The sequence below is a fragment of the Hemibagrus wyckioides genome, linkage group LG06, assembly GCF_019097595.1.
Source record: "Hemibagrus wyckioides isolate EC202008001 linkage group LG06, SWU_Hwy_1.0, whole genome shotgun sequence".
Classification (NCBI taxonomy): domain Eukaryota; kingdom Metazoa; phylum Chordata; class Actinopteri; order Siluriformes; family Bagridae; genus Hemibagrus; species Hemibagrus wyckioides.
In genome coordinates this window covers 40,362,418-40,382,754 of record NC_080715.1, presented here as the reverse complement: position 1 = coordinate 40,382,754, position 20,337 = coordinate 40,362,418, and the positions used below count along the sequence as shown (strand labels likewise).

The window sequence follows — 20,337 nt, the reverse complement described above, 5'->3', positions numbered from 1 at the left end:
AATCTCATGACAGATTAATCTGATGTTGTAACAGCAATGCAATATGTTGTTTGTTCATTCTCCAGGTTGCACACTGAATCAACAGACAGTGGATGTGACTGGAAACGTGGGACAGTCTGTCCTTCTGCCCTGCTCCTGCTCTGAACTACAAGCCAAACCACACACTTTCAGATGGAGCTTTTATAATGAATCTGATATGAAAATCATCTCAGCAGACCAGACAAATCGCTACACAGGCAGAGTTCAGCTCTTTAATGATCATCCTCCAGGAAATCTCTCTCTACTCATATCACACCTGACTGTAGAGGATGGAGGATGGTACAGGTGTGAGATCAGTGAAATGAAAACATACATCTACCTCACAGTGAAAGGTAAAACACCCTTCCGTAGACTGTACAAAGAAATGATTTTTTTTTTAACTAATATGTGAAATCCTAAAGGACGTCGTGTACATTTATCAAATTTTGGTGACAAAAAGTGTATTATAGCATAAGAAACAAAATGTAGAAATGAGATATTCTGCCAACTGACAGTGTGTTTTGTTTGTGATTACGGATTATCTGAGTTTGTGTTCTGACCCGCTTTCACTTCTCACTATGATTCCTGGATTGTATTTTGGTAATGTCTCTCCAGAACCCCTTCTCTACATCCCTGTCGCCATGGTGACTGTGATCTTTCTGCACATTATCGTGGCTTTGGTTTATTGCACCACCATAAAGAAAGGTACAAACACTTTTAAGCTTTGGTGGTAAATTTATCATCCACTTCCTCACTATTTTAGCTGCATGAACTGAGCTTTTCTTGTTTATTTTACTCTCCAGGTCCTGGTACAGTTCATTACAGCAGAGGTGATGGAGATGGAACAGTGAGTCTGCAGTAGAGAATATCTCAGTTCGCTGATCTATCAAAAAATGAATCAATAGATTTCTTCAGAAATAGTCTATGGCGTCAAATTAGTGGCATAAGTATCATATTCATAACAAATTATATATATTATACACATAAAAAAAATAAAACACGTGAATCACAGAAATAACATGCGTGACACTGCAGGTTAGTGTTTGAACCTGTCTTGAGCAAGTGAGAAGTTTAATTAATACGCTTAAAGCTTCTTATATGTGTGTCTATTGTAGTATCATGTCAACCCTCCTGTTATTATGCTAAAGAGTATTTTAATGAACTGAACAAGTGTATCACTGTACAATCATTAGCATCATAGCATAGCGTTATTGCTGCTCAAACAGTAGAGTAGTGCGGTATGTGTTCAGTATCGTGATGAAATGTATACCTTTAAAGTAATGTGTTTAGTCTTATCTCTGTATTAACCCAGACTCTTAATCAGAGTCCTGTATCACCACATCCCCAGTCTCAGGTCAGTTCTTTCTTTTTTTTGAAAAAAAAGAAAGAAAGAAAATAAAGTTTTATTAAAGCATTGATTGTTACTGTTTTATATTAAGGCCAGAGAGAGAGAGAGAGAGAGAGAGAGAGAGAGCTCTTTATTCATATGATAACAATGGCTTCTTGTCAGAGTCAAAAAACTGTCAACATAAAATAACTCTTTAAATTAGAATTTATTTCCAGACTCTTTATTTCTGTCTGTATGCTAGATATAGATCAACATCATTCTGGAGTTGCATGCCACCATAAAAGCTGCAGAAGGATTTAGGATTATTAGATGTAAGCATTGTAGAAAGATGCTATAAATGTAATGAAAACACATTTATTCCACAATTTGCTGCACATAGTTTAAAACTAATAAATACAGATCTCGTCCAAAGTCTCGGGACGGGGAGTTTGGTTCAATGGCTGTCCTAAACTGTGCCTGTGGCCACAGCATCCAATCAGTGTCTGTAAGCACAACCCCAACACTCAACAATTGAGAACCATTTTAGACAGATTACAACTGGTTCCTTGGACAATTAAGGCATCTAACTAACGTGTACATTGATATCGATTACATGTAGTAGTGCATAATCGCCCATCTTCTCACTTGCTCAAGACAGGTTCAAACACTAACCGGCAGATCAGTGATGTCACTTTACTGATTGGCTAGAGAAGGGCAGTAGGTTGAGAAGCAGTGGACCAATGGAGACTTTCATCCTGCCCCCTAATCTGCATAAAACTCTACTTGTGATTTTTGGAATAACAAACTAGCATCCTTGTGATTTGCGTGTTTTATTCTCTTTTTTTTTTACGTGTATTATTTCTGTGATGCATGTTTTTTTTGTTTTTTTTTTGTTTTTTTTACGTGTATGTTTTTTAACAAGTACAATACTTCTGGCACTAATTTGATGCCATCATAGTCTTGAATAAATAGTTCTGTAAATATTGTAGCTTCATTACATATTCATGGTTTGTTCTCTCCAAACCTTTTAGACTTCCCTTTGATGCTTAATAGTATTTCAGCTAAATCACAGAATGTGTGTGGTTAGATTTTAACGTTGCTACGCCACTATATTAGGGCTAAGATAAATATGTGATACTTTATTTTACAAATGTGAAAGAATGTAAAATCAATAGAATTCAATAGATTTCAAGCCATAATTGATTTTCTGTCTTTTGTTATCTGGTAAATTTGGTTTTTCATTTGGAATACTTTTCAATTATTCCTTCATTTATTTTCTTGTGATTTGTGGTTTAATTTGAAGTGATGCATCACACTTATGTTTGGGGCAGAAACTTCCTACACTGATGAAAGGGGACTTTCATTTTGAACTTAAGTCACCCTGAAACAGGAAGGCCTACTGAAATAAAAAGGTGGAGCCAACAGGAAGACATGTGAGGAATTATTTGTGTTTGGAGGATGATTGGTTCTGAACTTTCCTTTTGGAGTTGCTTTTGAATCAATTGCCCATCCAGTTCCAGGAGACAATTATGGATCTGTGTTTAAGGTTAGACTTTCATAATGTTTGGTGGTAGGTAATTTTTCTTCTTTTTTTTTTTATTAACTGTTTTTCATTTTTCAGTTTTTCATTTTTTTCATATATTTTGTATTTTATATGCTCATATTTGCCTTAGTGTTTGTCAGTGTGGTGGTTTCAAAAATAAATAAATAAATAAATGTGGGAAATTAAGGAAAAAAAATGTCAATAAATGATATCAGAGGAACATTGAACTTGAAACAAGTGAATGTATTTTTTTTTTTTTTTTTTTTTAAATGCACAGTATGGTGTATTATCTGTGACTATTAGTGTTCCCTGCTCAGCCTTGAATGATGCACTGATTGTTTGACTGTTTTTCCCTTGGGAGGTGGTCACCTGTTTGGGGAGGGGTCGCGCTGCTCAGAAAATACAGAGACTCTGATGGTGAAGCAGCAGCTCTGTGTCTTGCGTTTTCTTAATTATTTACATCTCCCCTCATCAGGCAGTGAGGGTGCTACATTTTTGGAGGCACCGCTGGGATGAATGCAGTGCGAGCTGGCTTCCAGTGATGACAGCCCGCTTCCAGCCAGTGCCATTCAGCGTACTACTCAGCCCAGGTGACCAGTGGAGTGAAGATGTCTGATGTCCATATCGATCCCGGAACGAAAGTGCAAGCAGTCTGAGGTTGATCTTCGATACCAGAAGCACTGAAGGTTTCCAGCCAGCTAAGGACATTACTTCTATCACTTTGCACACATCAAGAGACTGAGTAACTAATGGATCACATAGAGGATTTGAAGCTTGAGGTGATAGGAGCTGTATATGCTATCTGACAAGAAAATTTGACTGAACTATGTGCATTCCTAGGGATCGAGTGTGAAGATGCCAGTAGCAAAAGCCAGTCATTTCTTGTTTCTGTAATTGTGAGACATGTAGAGCGAGAGGCATTAGGGGAATTGGAAGATGTCTAAATGACAAAATCTGTGAAATTCAGAAGGTTAATGAAAACAGTGATTCAGAACAACATGTAGCACAGACAACTAAGAGAGTGAATGTAAATCCAGTAGCAGAAACTACAGAGCAGGATAAACTGCAAAAAGAAATTTACGCTTAACAGTTAGCTTTGCAGAGTTTAATAGAGCAAAAACAGAGCAGTTAACCACACACCACAATGCACAGGTACACAACAGAACCTAAGCACTATACAAAGTCAAAATGTACAGTCAGACACAAGCTCCCAGTTGCAGTTAGTGACACACAGGCCAGTTATGTCCCCCTGGAACAGAGAATTTAAAATATCAGGACCGATAGGTGAACCTGGACAAAAAGATGAGCTCACCTTTTCAGGTTTGGCCCATCAGATCGAACATGGATTGACCAGGGGAGTTTCAGAGCTCGAAATAGTGGACGCAGTGATAAGAGCAATTGTATCAGTCATGCAACTGTGTAGTTACCTGGAGGGAAAACCAAATTTAACCCTGCCTGTGCTGAGACGTATATTAAGAGCACACTACCAAGAAAGATGTGTGACCGAACTGTACAAACAGCTTACCTCTGAGGCACAAAGTAGTAAAGAGACCCCACAAAGTTTCCTTGTTAGGTGTCTTGACTTGCGGCAAAAGATCCTGTTTGCATCTCAGGAAGCAGAATCCAGCTTGAAGTAAGACCAAGTTTTAGTCCAGAGCATGTTTCTCAACACTGTCCTCATTGGCCTGCAAAACGACAATATCAGAAGCAATCTGCAACCTTACTTGACTAAAACTGATGCGAGTGATGAACTTCTCTTTGATAAAGTTAATATCGCGTGTGCCAACGAAACAGAGCATCAAAGCAAGAAGAAGCTTCTAGCTCAACAACAACATCCCAAGATGCATTCAGTACAGGCCAGTGAAGTCCTCTGCTGAAGAGAAAAAAAAGACATCATGCCATAAAAGCACAGAGAAACATGAGCCTGGCATCTTGAGTGAATTAAAGGAAATGCGAACAGAAATGGCATTGCTGAAGGATCTCAGTGTAGAGGTTTCTCAGATTAAAGAGTCCATTAGACAACCGCAGGCCATATCTACACAGTGCTCTACTCGTGTGAGAGATCAGACCGTCACGTCACCGCCTCAATCTGCATACCCATCTCAAGGTTATGTGCAGCCGTATGGCAGAAGGGGGGGAGCCTTCCAATGACAACAGTGGTTCCCGGCACAGCGCTACCACCCACCATCAACACGTGAGAAAATATTTGGCATGTCAACAAAGTGAGTTGGATGTGTACTGTACTCACTGTTATAGGTGTGGCAGTAGCGATCATTTTCTGGTTTGCTGTAGAGCATGAGGACCAGCGATGTATAAAAAGCAGTCATTAAACGAGACAGGGTCATGACTGCAGGACGAGGATTGACCAGTTATGCAATGATGACCCCACCCAGCTGTGCGGAATGTGGTATCACAGGTTCTGGCCTTGGACTACGACAATGCGCCGCCTCTAAACAAACATTATATTGTTCAAAAGCATGTCAGGCAAATCATTGGACATTTCATAAGAAACAATGTAACCAGACAGCAAGAGTAAACGCACATTCAGTAAAGCAAAGAAAGAAATGGGAAGCCAATAATTCTACACGTGCCGCCTTTATAGGAAAACAGTGTCTAGTGCCGTGTTACATTCAGGGGCTCCTTGTCGATGCATTATGGGATACATGATCTAAGGTTTGTATAGTGGATGAAATGTGGAAGAGGGAACACTTACCGAATATCAGACTGAGGAATGTGGCCGATGTAATTGATGTGCCTGAAAAACTCAGCAAATGGACAAGACATACTTTATATAGGATGTATGGAAGTGACTTTTGGCTTAGCATCGAATGAAGTGGAAACACTTAGACTGGTCGTGCTGGTGATGAGGGGTAGTCAGCTTCATCATCCAATCATCGGATATAATGTGATCAAGCAAATGGTGAGTGACAAGGGAATAACACAGCTAGTCACAAGTGGATTCCAGGGAACTACTTGTGGTGCAACAACAGAAACAGTGCAAGCTTTCATCAAACAAATTAGTTCTGAGACACCATATGAATATACAGTTAAAACAACAAAGGAGAGTGTCCATGTGCCCAAACATACATCAGTACAAGTGGAATGTAGAGTGCAGCCATATAGACCAAAGGAAGAGACTTTACTTATTTTTGAGCCTGACATCAACTCTCAGTGGACAGAAGGATTTGGAGTTCTGTGAGACTATTGTTACTCTGTGACCATATACTTCTCCACATATAATTGTAAGTGTACAGAATCCAACGGACCATGACTTGATGTTAACAGACAAGGCCGTCACTGGCACAGTTCAAAAAGCACAGGCTGTATATTCAGCTGCAGTTCTGTAAGGACCTGGTTTAACTCCTGTTGGAATTAATAAGGAAGAAACCAATATCCGCCATACCTCTGACACTACTTGGATTCTGCCAGTTGATTTAAGCCATCTCGGTGAGCCTGAAAAACAAACCATGCAACAAATGTTAAAGAAAGAAGCAGCTTCATTTTCAAAATCCAAGAATGACATTGGTTGCATTGACAATGCATGAAATTGATTTTCGTCAGTTAACGACACTGTAAATTGCCACAGAATTTCAGGTTAACAAGTGTTCACAGGAATGTGCAGATAATTGTTGGGAACTGCCAAAAATTGACGTAGAATAGGCTTGGCAGTTGACCCCCCCCATGTTCCTATCACCTTGGCCTGGGTTTAGCTTTCATATGTAAATGACTACAGTGAGCTATACAAATGCAAACCAGGGTAGTGTGGGGAGGGGGGACTCACTGATTGAGAGTGGGCTTATTACCCAAATGTAAAGAAAATCTAGTGTAAAAAGCTGTCTTATTTTAATTATAGATTTTTAAATTGTTGCTTGAATTTTAAATTGAGATTTGTCTTACACAGTGTCCTAAACAACACGCGACGTGATGCAGCGACACACAAGTAAAATGTATCTTTTCCATGTTAATCACTTTTTGTCCTGACCAGACTAACCAGTTTTAGAAACTGTTTTTCTTTCTGCGATGTCGCGGCTGACAGCTCCGCCTATACAGAGATCTCAATAAAAGTTCTGTGCATTAATAATATTAATCATCAAAAATGGATAAGGAGAGACTGATTATAGACGTTTAATAGCAGAAATATATAATAAATCCCTCAAGTTTTATAATGAAAGCCATAAGAAGCAGAGGGGTGTATCTCTCTATGCATGTGCACTCTTGAATGCAAGTATGTGTGATGTGCAAGTATGTGTGTATGAAGTAATGTGTGGACTGTAATCTCTTCAGCTGCAGTATGAGAAAGCACACAAACAGAGAAAACTGTTATGATTGGCTGTGTTTTACGATTGATCGTGTTCAGTATGGACAAAATTTCCTATTGCTGGAATCATATCACATCGCGTCTAGTTAGACTAATTACCTTGTGTACTAAAAGACACAAAACCATTAATAATAATAAACAAATAAGGAAAATACACATGAATTGGTTACAATTCCAAATCTTTTTTGTACAAGTTCCACTGTACAGTTTAATGCTCTTCGAGTCACTTCGCATGTGACGAGCCTTGGCCAATCAGGTGCTAGGTCACGGTGACACGGTATGTTCCTCCAATCACAGACAAGGAAATGAGACAAAGAGCGGAACCAAAACATTCAAACAGAGATGTTGCTCTTTCCTGGAATTTGCTTACTGTTTTCATTTTTACCCCCGGGTTTTATATTTACCCCTGCTCTTTATATTTACTTCGCGCTCTACAGTGACTAGCCAAGGAACTGAAGAGGGGGCTGCACAATCCTAAAATCGTGGTAAGTCTAAATTCTTCTAACGACATAACCCATGCTTTCATTTGGCAGAACCAGTGTAAGTTTTGTAACAAAGCGTTTTTCCTTGTATTTTGTAGGAGGCAGTCCATCCGCTACACAACTCTGAGGAAACTGTAGGCGCTATGACCCGGAGCATGGGAAAGATATGGGCTAACATGCACTCTGTTGTTTCAGAAGTAAATAAACACGTTGTTTTAACTCTGTACTCTTTGCCTCCACAGATTAAGCTCGCCATATAATGAGACGGTCACCTCATTTTTGTGGCGCACTGTCCATAAGCCCGGAATTGCGCGATGAAGGCCTGGATAAAAATGACTTTGTTGGTAAGTAATTTTCACTGTGGTGGTGGTGTTATTTAGTTATTAGATTCAAGAAGCTTTATTGTCATTTCAACCACATATATCTGACGCAGTACATAGTGAAATAAGACAACGTTTCTCCAGGACCTGGTGCTACAGAAACATACAACATAGAGCTAGGACCGAAAGTTCGTCCAAGCCACATAGTGTTATTATATTTTGTTGTCACCATGTTGTTGTACTTAATTCTGTTTTTGTTATTTATCTGTGTACTTATGTTTGGTTGGTTGTAGTTTTTAAAAAACCCATTCATTTTTTCTAGTTGCCTGTACGACATACTACGAGACCGTGCACAGAAATTTCCAGTCCAGCCAGCCAGAGCTAGCAAATGTGGCTGCAGCTAATAAGACCTCAGCCCGGAGTGGCCAGAGGAGGAAGAGGGTAAGACTGATTAGAAATAAATTTGTTTTTCTTATTTCTGTTGCATCAGTATAAACTGTAATGATGTACATGTTGCTTATTATATGTAATAATTGTGTTTTCAGCGAGGCAAAGTGTACTGGCTGCGGACGAAGTGGACTTCTGGAGGGGAAACCCCGCTGACATGATGTCAGATGAAGACAGTGCTGTTGATGGAGTCTCAGAGTGGATTGAGACCTCCATTGTTCAGCAGCCAGGAGCTCAGCAATCTGTGTGCTAAGCTGCAGACGAGACTAGAAGCCAGTTCAAAGTATGCAGCACTGCATCACCGGTGTCTGTGAACTGGGTTTCCATCTAACAGAACGCCACCACATACCTACGACCCAGAGGCAGCAAAAAGACATTTGATGCCAAACATGATGCCATGAAAATAATCTCTGGCTACTTTTTGTGTATTTATATTTCATATGTCTATTTAATAAAACTCTTACATTTAATCAGCATGTCTCTCCCAAATGTGTTTTCCTAATATTTACTATTAGCCTGTGACATCTGTATTGTTATAATATATCTTTAACAATTTTTATAGTTTAATATAATAAATAAATATAAATAAAAATATTATTTATATAATAAATATATAACAAAATGGAAAAAAAGGGAGGGGTTTACTCAAAACAGTATTATAATTGCCCAGACTGACCAATAGCAACACATGTCTCAGCCAATCACAGGTGATCTTTCTGTTTTAAAAATTGTGCTTTCATCCAGTAGGTACTGTAGAACATTCAAGGTAGTTTCATTCATATGCTAATTTGCATTTCACACCTTGGACCTCCACACACACTTCCCTCCCTATACACCCCCTGGTATGAAAACGACTGTTTGTTTGTCACTCGCAAACAGGAACTTCCCAGGCTGTGAATTGTCGATAACTGCCGGTGATTAGAGAGGTTATCAGGCATTCATGGGGACGAAAATCTGCCTTTTCATGCAGTGTGAGAACCTACAACTGGCTATTTGTTGTTAAAGACACTATCCCAGTTGCACGAACTTACCAGTCAGTCCCTAAACCTCTGTACCAAGAAATGAAAGATTATTATCTTATCGCACAGGGATGGGTGTGGAAATCAAATTCGCCATATGCATTGCCAGTAGTATGCGTTCGGAAAAAAGATGGTAGTTTACGCCTGTGTATTGATTATAGGGAGTTGAATCGGAAAACGCATCCTGACAGGCAGCCTATTCCACGCATGCAAGACATAATGGACAACTTGGGCGGGAATTCCTGGTTTTCGCTTCTTGACCAAGGGAAAGCGTATCATCAGGGCTTTATGGCCTAGGAGAGCAGACCCTTAACAGTCTTTGTGACCCCTTGGGGGTTATATGAATGGATTAGGATACTGTTTGGCCTGAAGAATGCACGCTCAGCTTTTCAGCGCTGCATGGAGGAGTGTCTTGGCAAACTAAGAGATACCATTTGCATTCCTTACCTGGATGATACGTTAGTTTTCGAACCTTTGAAGACCATGTGGATGATGTAAGGGAAGTCCTGCAAAGGTTGAGACAACGTGAGATGAAACTGAAGCCCGGCAAATGTGAATTGTTCAAACATGAGGTGCGATACCTTGGGATGATTGTCTCTGAGGAAGGTAGTAAAATGGATCCGGCCAATACAGCTCCTGTGAGAAACGACAAAAGACACAGTGGGACAGTTGAGCACAGTCATGGGTCTGTTGAGCTACTATCGACAGTATATCTCCAAAATTGCGAGTCCATTGTATGATCTGCTGAAAGACACCGAGACAGGGAAAGCAGAATGTAAGGAGACAAGAGACTGACAGGTTAAAGGAAAGAAAAAGGGAGTACCTGGAGTAATTGGAGTTTCTTGCCCTGAAGTGGGCTGTCACGGAAAAATTTAGGGATTATTTATACTATGCCCCCACATTTAGCGTGTACAGCGATGATAACCCCCTCACATATGTCTTAACCAGCAAAACTGAATGCGACAGGATGTAGATGGGTGGCAGAACTGGCAGATTTTCATTTTAATATCATATACCAGCCCGGCAAAGAAAATGTGGACGCAGACAGCCTATCAAGAATGCCCATGGATATTGAGACCCTACTGAAAGAATGCACAGAGGAAGTACCAGCTGACTGTTGAAGTGACCATCCAATCGGTAGAGGTACCACACCCCAACCTGTCCTGGACTGCAGTTATTTCTCTTGATGACACCGTGGCATCTGAGCAGGCAGGTGAGCCATTACCTGTAGAGGAGGTCATACAAGCACAGAAAAACGATGACCACATTGGGCCTATTTTACAGTTTAAGCTTTCAGATAAAAAGCCAACAGGACATTTGTTTAAGACCTTGAGTGCCAAGAGTAAATGCTTACTGTGTAGTTGGGAAAAACTTTACCTAGGAGACAATGTCATCCTCCGCAGGAAGACGGACACTTGGACACAGCTAGTTCTACAGCTAGTACAAGCAGCGCGTTTTGAGAGAACTACCCAATAACATGGGCCATCAAGGCCTTGATCGAACCATGTCTTTAATAAGAGAAAGGTTCTATTGGCCACAAATGCACAATGATGTTGATCACTACGTAACAAAGAGTTGTGTTTGCCTGAAACAGAAGAAACCGAGTAAGGAAACCAGAGCACCACTCCAGAACATCGTTACTACTCACCTGTTTGAGCTTGTTTTTGTTGACTTCTTACATCTGGATAAATGTAAAGGAGGGTATCAGTATATCTTAATCATAGTTGAAAACTTCACACGATTCGCGCAAGTCTATGCAACTACCTCAAAATCAGCTAAAACTGTTGTTGACAAGCTGTTTAATGACTATGCTCTGAAGTTTGGGTTCCTGCAAAGGATCCATCATGACCAAGGGGGGAGTTTGACAACCAGCTGGTTGCTCAGTTGAAGAAGAGTTGTGGAGTTGCTGGATCGAGGATCACCCCCAAGGAAATGCGCAGGTTGAATGTTTCAACCGAACATTACTTCAGATGTTGAAGACGTTGACTGAACATCAGAAAAGAAATTGGAAGGAATCACTAAAGAAACTCATTTTTGCATACACTACTACTAAATGTGAAGTTACAGGATTTTCGCCATTCTACTTACTGTTCAGAAGGTCCCCGAGATTACCCGTTGCTCTACTGTTTGGCTTGACTCCTGAAACAGAAACTATTGATCATAAGGAGTATGTGAAGAAATGGAGACGAGATGCAGGAAGCATTGTAGATCGCTAGACAGACTGCAAAAAAGGTGGCAGAAAGGAACAAGAGGAACTATGATGGGAAAGTGCGAGGCTCTATGTTCTGTCCTGGGGATCATGTTTTAGTAAAGAATTTGACACCTAGAGGTGGAACTGGGAAGCTTCGAAACCACTGGGAAGATGTTGTACACACAGTAGTCCATCAAGTGGGAGGAGAGGGCCAAATTTATGAAGTGAGACCAGAACAAGATAAAGGAAGATCACGTGTTCTCCACCGTAACCTCTTGATGCCTTGTGATTATCTGCCATTGGAGATTGACCTTGGGAAGGAAGGAAGAACAAAGGGACCAGTGAAAAGATCAAAACCAGTAAAAGGATGTGAACCAGGTCCAGAAGAAGAAGAGGAGAAAGATTATCCTTACTTTTGTTACCAACCTGCAGTCCAGCCTCAGCAACCTGGGCAAGAAGGCATTGAATTCGGAGATGAAAATGTACCTGAAGTCCAGTTTCAAAAACCTGAGAAGGGAAACAGAGGGTTAGCAAGTGAAGATTTACCAGTTATCCGGTCCGACGAACCTGAAAAGGAAAGGGAAGAAAGTAGTTCAGAGGCATACTCATACCTCTATTGAGGAGACTGAAGTAATGGAGAAAAAGAATGAAGTTTAAAGAAGGAAGACTATGTAGTTCCTAACATATTCCTAACTCTATACATAACATGCAGCACATACAAAGCAATGGGACATTTCAGACAAACAGGAGGGCATTAATATCACAAGATATTGTCAGGAGAAATTAAATTTCTTAGTTTGGGGTTGAGAAAAGGGAGAGTAATGTCGGGATGACATTTATTCTGACAGGAAGAGTGTGGTGGTTTCAAAAATAAATAAATAAATGTGGGAAATTAAGGAAAAAATGTCAATAAATGATACCAGAGGAACATTGAACTTGAAACAAGTGAATGTATATATTTTTTTTTTTAAATGCACAGTATGGTGTATTATCTGTGACTATTAGTGTTCCCTGCTCAGCCTTGAATGATACACTGATTTGATTGACTGTTTTCCCTTGGGAGGTGGTCACCTGTTTGGGGAGGGGGTGTGCTGCTCAGAAAATACAGAGAGACTGATGGTGAAGCAGCAGCTCTGTGTCTTGCGTTTTCTTAATTATTTACATCTCCCCTCATCAGGTATGAAACCCATGTAAATGTAACCAGAATGCATTCGTAATGTGTTAAAGTTACGAGAGATGCAAATGTAGTCCTTTAAGAGGTGAAAATGTTTTTGGATGCTTAACAGTTTGTATCGAGTTCAGCCTCTGCACCACGTGTGCTAATCACATGTTTGTGGTGTGACAAAAGCAGCATATCAGTTACAAATGTGTGTTCTGAAAGTTAGTGTTAATTAAATAGTTTCATATACCTTCGTGTATTTAAATAATGCAGATGGCATGCCGAAGAGCTAATAAGCTAGAATGTATACATAAAATCGATTGTAATAGTCCATTAAGTCGTGCTTACATTATGTGAGTATATCAAAATGAATGTAAAAAGTGTTTATTGTTATAAATATTATTGTTATAAGTTCTCTGAAATCTTTACAAACACTAAAAACATATTTTAGATGTGTCAAAAGGTGCAATAAGTGTTGGAACACCTGTACAGTTCATATGTTTGAAAGGACAATTTAAGGGAAAGTACCATGCACATGTTGCCTGTTAAAAATGTATTTCATGTAGTTATAACATTCTCATATCACTCATGTTCTGGCTATGCTGAAATGGAAAAAAAACTTGATAAAATGTGCTGCCATGCTTTTAATGTTCATGTCAAGAAAATACAGAGACACTGATGGTGAAGCAGCAGCTCTGTGTCTTGCGTTTTCTTAATTATTTACATCTCCTCTCATCAGGCGGTGAGGGTGCTACATCAAGCCTTCAAGCAGTTTCTGTTGTACTCAATCATGCATTGTGAGTTTACTGAAAATTAAAATAGCTAAGTATCTGCTGGTTTACTGAAGCTGTTATCAGGTTTTGTTACAAAATGTTTCATTACAAAATGTGTATCTGATGCTCACCTGCTTTTGATGCCTGCTTCACTTTCACAATATTTACATCATTAAAAACTAGACATATTGTATAATTTCTTCACAAAATATTGTAGTGCTCTTGCTTCTTTGGTAGGCAAATTTTCTACCATTGATCAGATTAATCAGTGGAGTCCATCTACTTCTGCACAGCTGGATGCCTGGTCCATCTCCCAAAACCTTCCTCCACCTCCCTCAGCCACGGAGCTGCTCTTATATCACCCGTTACCTGAAAGAACTGAATGAAGAATTCAACATCTTTCTTTTGCTGTCTTTCAGCACTTCTAGATTCTTTTTGCTCAGCATATTTTCCTCTAGCATTCTCAATTAAAGCTTTTCCACTTTTAAATGTTCAGTATTACAGATCAGTATTCCAGACCTTCACAGCTTAAGGCTTTATGGATTGATCTTGAGCTCATATTACTATCTTTATAAAGTTTCCCATGATCTTTTGTCTTGGTGTGGGTTTCTACTTCTCACTGTCAAAAAACATGCTGCTAGATGGATTGGTGACTCTAAATCAAGTAGCAACCTGTGATTGACTGGCCTCTCATTCAGAGTGTATTCCCACCGTATTCCCTGTGTTCTTGCATAAAACTTCATTTCCACCACAATCTAGACCAGGATAAAGCTTGTGAATAGTAAGCAAAGGGCTGAGGTTACACTAGCACTCTGGTGTGTGTGACTTCTGCTGGTAGGAAGGAGAAATGTCCAGAGTCATCACTACATGAGTTTAACTTCTGTCCTAGTTCTGTGGTGGTGTTTTTTGTTTCTAAACTTTTGTTGTATGTTTATGTAGCACCAGGGTTCTGGAGAAACGTTGTTTCATTTCAGTATGTACTGTGTCAATTATGTGGTTGAAATGACAATAAAAGCTTCTTGAATCTTAATATCTCGCCTGTATACACCTCCTTATTCAACTCCTTATTGTATACTGCAATGAATACTGAAGAGTATGGACTAGTGCTCTACTACTTTTGGTCTAGTTCTTTGCAATGGATGCTCTTTTTGTGTTTAATGACACAGTTTTAAGGTGAAACATTGAAATTACAGCCATTTGTAATTTGTTTTATCTTTAATTCTTTCTTGGGATTAAAGTGTGGGTTTGGGTCCTCAGTAAGATTTCTCATGACACTGAAGGTGAATAGTACATGCTTGAGTGAGTAATGCTGCTAGAAAACAGATATGATGGATGGATGGATGGATAGAGCTGCTTATGACTGTACTGTGTGTTGAAACAGATGAAAGAGGAAACAAGAACTGAAAAAGTAGTGGAAAAGTCATGTGATGTGATGTGGTGTGTGTGTGTGTTTTAAAGACCGAGTGTAAGACTGCATTTCCACCACACACAGTGTTTCTGCTTATGGACATTAGTTATTAAAAATGCAGGTGTGTTTTTATCTTCTCCTTCTTCTCCACATCACTGAAGGTAAGTCTCTCTCTCTCTCTCTCTCTCTCTCTCTCTCTCTCTCTCCTATTTACTAATCTAAATATTTTAAAAATGTCAGAAATTAGCATTTAAAGCGTATAAATCTTACCATCATCAATCTTACTCATGATGTGGAGATGTAAAGTGTACAAGAAACAACTGAAATCATGTGGTTGAGGTTTTTATGAGGTCATTACTGACCTGTGGCTTTGGGGTGTAACATCATGACACTATCTGTATCGGTATTTGTGCTCCAAAGATCCATTTCTGTGTCTGGATTGAAAGTTAAATTGTATTTTTACAGCATTTCATGGATTGCAGTGTAAATATTCAGGCAAAAAGAGTATTGGTTTACAGTAAAATACCAGAAATGGTAATTCATAATAGGTTATTTAAGGCTTTAGGTAGGTGTGTGAATTATTTTCTTGCCATTTGTTTTTCAATTAATTTTTGGCAACCTTTGGTTACATAATCTCTGAAATTAATTTTTAAGTGTGAGTTCATTCTCTGGTAAAAGTTGCTGAATCAGAGTAAGCTAGATAAAGGAAGTGATGAGTCAGTGGATAAAGGAAGTGATTTCAAATCATGGGACCTCTTTAGATAAAGTTGCTTTGTATAAAAGCACAAAGAAATGTAATGGATTAGATCACAGTACTTTTATTGTAGAATAAATAAATACTGCACCTCCAGATACTGACCCTGAACCATATTTGTATTCATATAGAGCATTTATCTGTTAATGTTTTGAGATTCAGTTACATCCCTGCTGTGGACATTAGTGAGTTGTGGAGTTACAGGGTGTCTGTAGTTCTGTAGAGTTGTTGCAGATGGTGAACTGCTCATTAACAGATCATTAACTGGTGTGTTCATACAGGCTGCAGGCTGAAAGGAAATGGAGAGACAGAAGAGATCGCTGCATACACAGGAGGCTCAGTACTGCTGCCCTGCTCCTGCACTGACCTCCACAGAAAACCTGAGACATTCACATGGGAGAAATACACAAATGAAAATAACTGGGTACAGATATCTCCTGAGAGTGATCAGTACAAAGAGAGATATCAGCTGGTTAATGATCACTCTTCAGGAAATCTCTCTCTGCTCATATCACACCTAACTGAAGAGGATGGAGGAGTTTACAGGTGTAGTGTTAAAGGGGCTGAATACAGAGACATCAGACTCACTGTTAAAGGTAAATGAATCATTTTTATTCACAATGCTACTTCAGTGATAATCTCATGACAGATGAATCTGATGTTGTAACAGCAATGCAATATGTTGATGTTTGTTCATTCTCCAGGTTGCACACTGAATCAACAGACAGTGGATGTGACTGGAAACGTGGGACAGTCTGTCCTTCTGCCCTGCTCCTGCTCTGAACTACAAGCCAAACCACATACTTTCAGATGGAGCTTTTATAAAGGATCAGATCCCATAAAGATCTTCCCAAAGGACCAGACAAATCGCTACACAGGCAGAGTTCAGCTCTTTAATGATCATCTTCCTAGAAATGTCTCTCTACTCATATCACACCTGACTGTAGAGGATGGAGGATGGTACAGGTGTGAGATCAACAACAAAATCAATACAGACATCTACCTCACAGTGAAAGGTAAAACAACCTTCTGTATATAAGCCTTTTGTAAAGGTTGAGTTTGTGTTCATGATTATAGATGATTATCAGAGTGTTTTCTGTCTCACTTTCACTTCTACCTACATTTCCTGGGTTTATTTACAATAGATTAAATTTTCTCTCCTTGCAGAGGCCCCAGGAAGACCTTCAATTTCCACACCAAAGAGCAAACCAGGTATTACACACTATTGTAACAAAATAAAATCCAGTTTCTTAGTACAGGTTAGTCCATCACCTTGGAACAAAACTCAAACACAACACTCTAACACAAACTACATTTATTATTGTCTTTTCCTTCTTCTAGACATCATAACTACTAAACCAACCCTGGAGGCCCGTGACAAAAAAACTGGTGATGAGAAATTAAAAGAAGGTAATGATCAATTCACGATAATAGATAAATAAACTCTATCTATCTATCTATCTATCTATCTATCTATCTATCTATCTATCTATCTGTCTGTCTGTCTGTCTGTCTGTCTGTCTGTCTGTCTGTCTGTCTGTCTGTCTATCTATCTATCCCAATATTTAGTTAGCAAAACATAAATCTTGTTTTAATGTACATTTAGCCTCCACTATTCTAACACTAGTATTAGTACTAAACATACTAGTAAAAGTACTAACTAGTATTTTATTGAACTTTTATTGTTACTTTTTCATCTTAGAGTGCAAAACTAATTTGAGGTTTTACAATTTTACAATAATGCAAATGGAATCTTGAAGGTTTCTAAATAGACACATTTATATTTAACACTCCAGTGGGATTTACTACAGTTTTAAAACTTTAACTTTTAGGTTTTAAATTTGCAAACACAGAAAAATGTTTCTCATCAGTTGAACGCAAAACTTTATCATTTACTTATTGAGGAATTTACTACAATGTGGTGTATTCAGGTTTCAGGATTTGTGAAACTCCTGTCTTACAGGTCACTGTGTAAGTGGTTACTGTTAAACACAGGAGTGTTAATAAACCTGTGATTTGTAGCTTCACTGCTGATGTTATTAAAAATTAATCAATACCTTTTGACCAATCAGATTCTAGTCAATCAGATTCCATTGAAAACCCAACTGCTAACCACCAGATCATCATCATCAGCTCTAGTGTTGCTGGAGTTCTGCTGCTGCTGCTGATACTTGGAGGATTCATCTACTGGAAACACAGAGGTACTCACACACACACACACTCACACATAGATTTCTGCGGTCTCACTCTGTCTGGTTTCATTCTGTAGGACAGAAACGAGGACAGACCCAGACCAGTGATGGACAAACAGGACAGAAGACACAGCAGGAGAAGCAGGTTGATACACACAGCCACAATGATTCACTTGTGGGATGTTCTTTTGTAACCAGGCTTAAATGTGGTGTGTGTGTGTTTGTGTGTGTGTGTGTGTGTTTGTAGGAGCTTAATGAACCTCTGAACTTAACCGTAACTTCAGAGCCCACTTATGAAGCAGTAGACAAACAGGTGAGTGTGTCTGGTGTACCTTTGTGTGTGTGTGTGTTTGTTTGTGTGTGTGTTTGTGTGTGTGTGTGTGTGTATGTGTGTGTGTGTGTGTTTCAGTTTGTGAGTTCAGTCTAATGTTCCATGTTTTCATTCTTTTTTGTTTCCTTTTATCTACAGAATGATTCTAGTGTTCTGTATGCAGTTATAAATCCACAAACTAAACTCAAGAAAGCAGAAGTAAAGGTCTGTATAATTATAAAAGTGAAGATTGTGTGTGTGTGTGTGTGTGTGTGTGTAATAAAATGTTTTTAATGTTCCAGGATGATGTGACGTACTCCTCTGTAGTCCACAGTAACACTGTGAGAGCGGCACACACTCCAGTGGAATCAGGAGATACTACAGTATATGCTAGCATCAAAACTAACTAACACACACACACACACACACACACACGCTATTATATCAGTGAGGTTTTTCCATTGCCTTGTGTGTTATTAATGTGTGTTAGCTAAATAATACAACCCTTTTATCTCAAAATGTCTTGAAAAAAGTTTTAGATGATATAAAATAATATTTTTGTAACCACATTATTTTGTACTAACATTAATGAATTATTCAATTCAGTTCAATTCAATTTATTTTGTATAGCGCCTTTTACAATGAACATTGTCTCAAAGCAGCTTTACAAAAGAAGAAAACAGAGAATGGGGAGGGGAAAATGAAAAATAACTAATTAACTAGAAATAAGACTAAATTATTAAATTCTATAATTAGACTATTTTATCCCTAATGAGCAAGCCTGTGGCAATGGTGGCAAGGAAAAACTCTCTGGGATGGAAAGGAAGAAACCTTGAGAGGAACCAGGCTCAGAAGGGAACCCATCCTCATTTGGGTGACACTAAACAGAAAATAATGTAACTGTAACTGATTAATGTCCTTTCTATAACAGAAATCAATGGCCCATGAGGAACTATTAGGTCATTGTAGTTTCTAAGGTCATTATAAGCACTAGTTCTTTGCTGTCACGGGCTGACAGATTAAATGGCATATCTGTGATGGTGTGAAAGTCCCCAAGTGGCTCTGTCCATGGCTGTCTCCTGGTCCACACAGATCCATCCACAGCATCAGTGGGCACCATCAAGCGGTGAGACTCCGACCAGGGGTAGGGCAGCGGTCGCACTGGAAACTGGCAAACAGTGGGAGCTCAGGAGGGGGGTGTATAGCTCCACAGAGAAGGCAGAGAGAGAAAAAGAAAGATATTAAGTTTCTGATCATGTTATGCTTAAAGACAATGTAGAATTATGTGTAAAGTGCAGGCAGGGACTCCGGCAAGACTAGCTATGACAGCATAACTAAAAGGGAGAGCCAGAAGGTCACAGACATGAAGGCTTCCCGGGCATAAAGCATCCAACCACTTCACAGTCAGCAAAACTGAGCAACTTGTGAGGGTGGTAAGATGACAGCATCCAAACATCCCAGTCACCAAACACTCTATGCCCATGAACCTTCCAGATCTGCTCCTTTACCTAAGAACTATATATTAAAAGCTTGACTAAAGAAATGTGTCTTCAGCCTAGACTTAAACATTGAGACTGTGTCTGAATCCCCAACACTAATTGGAAGGCTGTTCCATAACTTTGGGGCTTTGAAAGAGAAAGCTCTGCCCCCTGCTGTAGCCTTTGCTACTTGAGGTACTACCAAGTAACCAGCACCCTTTGATCGGAGTAGGCATGGCGGATCATAAAAGACTAAAAGATCGCTCAGGTACTGCGGCGCGAGACCATTTAGTGCTTTATAGGTCAGTAACAGGATTTTATAATCAATGTGAAATTTGACTGGGAGCCAATGTAGTGTGGCTAAAATAGGAGTGATGTGCTCATATCTTCTGGTTCTGGTTAGGACTCTAGCTGCTGCATTCTGGACTAACTGGAGCTTGTGTATGCACCAGACAGTAAGACATTACAATAATCCAACCTAGAGGTAACAAAAGCATGAACTAATTTTTCTTCATCATGAAGCGACAACATATTTCTTATCTTAGCAATATTCCTAAGATGGTAGAAGGCTACCCTAGTGACATTATCTACATGAGCT

At 39.3% G+C, this 20,337-nt stretch overlaps 1 protein-coding gene and 1 long non-coding RNA gene across 5 annotated transcripts; both read left to right on the top strand.

Moving 5' to 3' along the window:
• The first annotated feature begins 71 nt into the window (after window positions 1–71).
• On the top strand, window positions 72–8,929 carry LOC131354335 (uncharacterized). 4 transcript variants are annotated; one of them, XR_009204743.1, is made up of 7 exons: window positions 72–371; window positions 634–723; window positions 822–865; window positions 2,677–7,691; window positions 7,787–8,032; window positions 8,331–8,449; window positions 8,554–8,929. It is a non-coding gene; the product is annotated as an uncharacterized LOC131354335 (long non-coding RNA). The 4 variants fall into 4 exon arrangements; XR_009204742.1 differs by having other exon boundaries at window positions 2,649–7,691; XR_009204741.1 differs by having other exon boundaries at window positions 822–2,891; window positions 3,364–7,691.
• Window positions 8,930–15,052: 6,123 nt separating this feature from the next.
• LOC131354434 (cell adhesion molecule DSCAM-like) lies at window positions 15,053–19,826 on the top strand. Its single transcript, XM_058392065.1, has 10 exons — window positions 15,053–15,166; window positions 16,041–16,355; window positions 16,464–16,775; window positions 16,927–16,971; window positions 17,101–17,169; window positions 17,832–17,960; window positions 18,029–18,096; window positions 18,199–18,264; window positions 18,421–18,486; window positions 18,564–19,826. Exons 1-10 carry the CDS (start codon window positions 15,121–15,123, stop codon window positions 18,669–18,671), a joined length of 1,224 nt encoding a protein of 407 aa, XP_058248048.1. The 5' UTR covers window positions 15,053–15,120; the 3' UTR covers window positions 18,672–19,826.
• The last annotated feature ends 511 nt before the right edge of the window (window positions 19,827–20,337 follow it).